The following is a 2,312-nucleotide window of genomic DNA, read 5'->3' on the forward strand; positions in this document are numbered from 1 at the left end:
CTGCGCCCCTGCCTTGCTCCCCTACCCCCGTGTGGCCTCGTGGCCCCTCCTCCTGGGGACTGTGAGCACAAACTGTCATCTCGGTGACCGGTGTCCCCGGACCTGGCCTCCCCACACCTGAACGATAGTAAACCTACATCTCAAACCCAATGCAATCAACACGCTTGCTCTATAGAATCTGCATCAAAACACAGCGTGGACTGCCCACGCCTTCAGGGCATCTGGGAACTGACCACCTGTTAGGCCACAAAACGGCCCGGTAGTCCCAGGAAATCGGCACAGACCCGACGGTGCTTTCTGACCACAACATGCAACGTGAGAGCGCAGTGCTAAGTGGGTGACTCGTAAAAATAACCACCGGGCGACGCTCACACGGCACCCTTGGTGCGAGCCCTCAGCAGCCCTACGACCACCCAAGTAGCCAGCCATCTCCCGTGCGGACCACGCGGCCGGGCAACCTGCAGGCCCGCGTGCGTCTGTCCATTTTTGGTGGCTTGGTAGCCGCTCAGCCTTCCTCGGGGCCGCCCCACGGCTTCCCGGGTCCCGGTGACCCGGTGCCGGTGGCTCCGCACCGCCCAGAGCAGGCGGCTTTCGGGGAGGACCCTGGGGGTCCCCGTGTCTGTGAGTCGCCTCTGGCTCTGGAACGAGAATGACGGCTCTTCCGTTTTTCTCAGCGGCGCCCCTCACCACCAGTGCGTCGCAGACTCGATGAAACACAAGGTGTCCCCCAAAACGCAGACCCACTGAGTAATTATTAATTCCAGGGGTTACACTCAACAAGGGAAACATCGGTTGAGCTATCGGCTGTTAAAGTGGGTGCACACTGTGGGGGACACCTGCCTGTCACCATGTCCGTTAACGTCTAAGAACTTGTGAAGGCACTGAAATGGCATCAATAAATCCATCCGCTGAGTCAAAAAAACGTGAAAGACAATTCCCTCCTGAGAAGGATGAACAAACTCGCCGCTGGGTCAGACGCGAGCCGTGACACAGGTACACGGCAGCAGCCACGCGCCCACACGGACTCGGCGGCAGGAGGCCCGGGAGGAGGCGGAAGCGTTGGGACGCCCGTGGCCCCGGCGACTCACGTCGATTGCCGACGGGTTCAGGACCAGTTTGCATCCAAACCAGATCAGACATGTCGTGGTGACCGCGAACGTGGAGACAAACAGCAGCTGGAAGCTGGGGATCTGGAAGAGAAGTCGGGCGTGTGCTCCTCCGCGCCGCACTGACCCCACCTCCCGGCCACCCGTGGGGAGGCCCACGGACTCCTCCCGGTGAGAGGGTGGGGGCTCGGGCTGCCGTGGGCAGTGAGGTGCATCCACCCAGGCACACATGCACGCACATAAGTGTACGCACGTGCACACGAGTACACGCACACAAGTATGCGTGTACACAGGTGAGCACACACGTGCCTGTCGGCCCCGCAGGGCCTGGTCCCACGACGGCCGCGGGGATGCACTGGAAGAGAGAGAGCCGTGAGCAGGCCAGGCCCGGCCTGAGCGCTGAGCCTCCCAGGCCCGAGACGTCGGTTGCAAAACCAGGGTGCGGCCACAGGCTGGCCCTGAGAGGCCCCGTCTGCGGAGTGGCTGTTCGGGAAGAAGCGGCAGCTTCCTGGCGGGACGGGAAGGGCCCCTGTGTGACCCGTGTCCAGGTGGACACTCGGAGCTGGAGGCAGTCCCTGCGGGAGACCGGGCTTGGCTCTGTGCAGGAAATTACCCAAAGGGCAGGCGCTGCAGGGCAGGAACTCAGGAGCCGAGCCCCAGGGTGTTCTTGTCGGGGCCACTGTGACCCTCACCGGAGCAAAGACAAGGGAAGAGGGCAAGTGTGGGGCTTCGGGTGGGGAGGTGGACAGAGGGGCCAAGGGGCCTCAGGGGCCACACCACGTGTGACTCTTGGGGGTGACGCACCTGCAGACGCTGCCGTGGGCGCAGCACAAGCTGAGGGGCGGGGCCTGCGGGGCCAGAGCAGTGGTTGGATGGGGAGGGGGAGCCCTTGGGACCCCACAACCCCTGTCACTTGAGGGGGAGGGGCATTGCCAAGATCTACGCCGGGACCCCCAGCCCAGGCTGGCGCTGCCCTGAAGCCATCAGGGTCAGAGGTCAGGTCACTGTGGCCCCAACAAGGGCTGCTCCAGAGGTGAGGACAAAGGTCACCTGGAAGGTTCTCTGAGAGGCAGGGCGGGCGTCAGAGCTTTGTCCTGAGGCAGCAGAGGCCGCCCAGGGCGGGAGGGAGGGAAGCTGTGTCAGTGGCTTCAGGTGTTAGAGGACCGGGCGGGGCTGCAGCGGGAGCGGGCAGGCGGGCGGGCAGGC

At 63.9% G+C, this 2,312-nt stretch overlaps 1 protein-coding gene across 1 annotated transcript in view; it reads right to left on the reverse strand.

Moving 5' to 3' along the window:
• MLC1 (megalencephalic leukoencephalopathy with subcortical cysts 1) overlaps window positions 1-2,312 on the reverse strand; it is a 19,743-nt gene that overhangs the window by 14,719 nt on the left and 2,712 nt on the right. Inside the window, exons 4-5 of the mRNA XM_005877977.2 lie at window positions 1,396-1,461; window positions 1,089-1,298 (exon numbers count right to left, since the gene is read on the reverse strand). Coding sequence (XP_005878039.1) covers window positions 1,089-1,298; window positions 1,396-1,461 — 276 coding nt within the window. The remainder of the gene's footprint in view (window positions 1-1,088; window positions 1,299-1,395; window positions 1,462-2,312) is intronic.

Source organism: Myotis brandtii, unplaced genomic scaffold (genome assembly GCF_000412655.1).
Source record: "Myotis brandtii unplaced genomic scaffold, ASM41265v1 scaffold537, whole genome shotgun sequence".
NCBI lineage: Eukaryota > Metazoa > Chordata > Mammalia > Chiroptera > Vespertilionidae > Myotis > Myotis brandtii.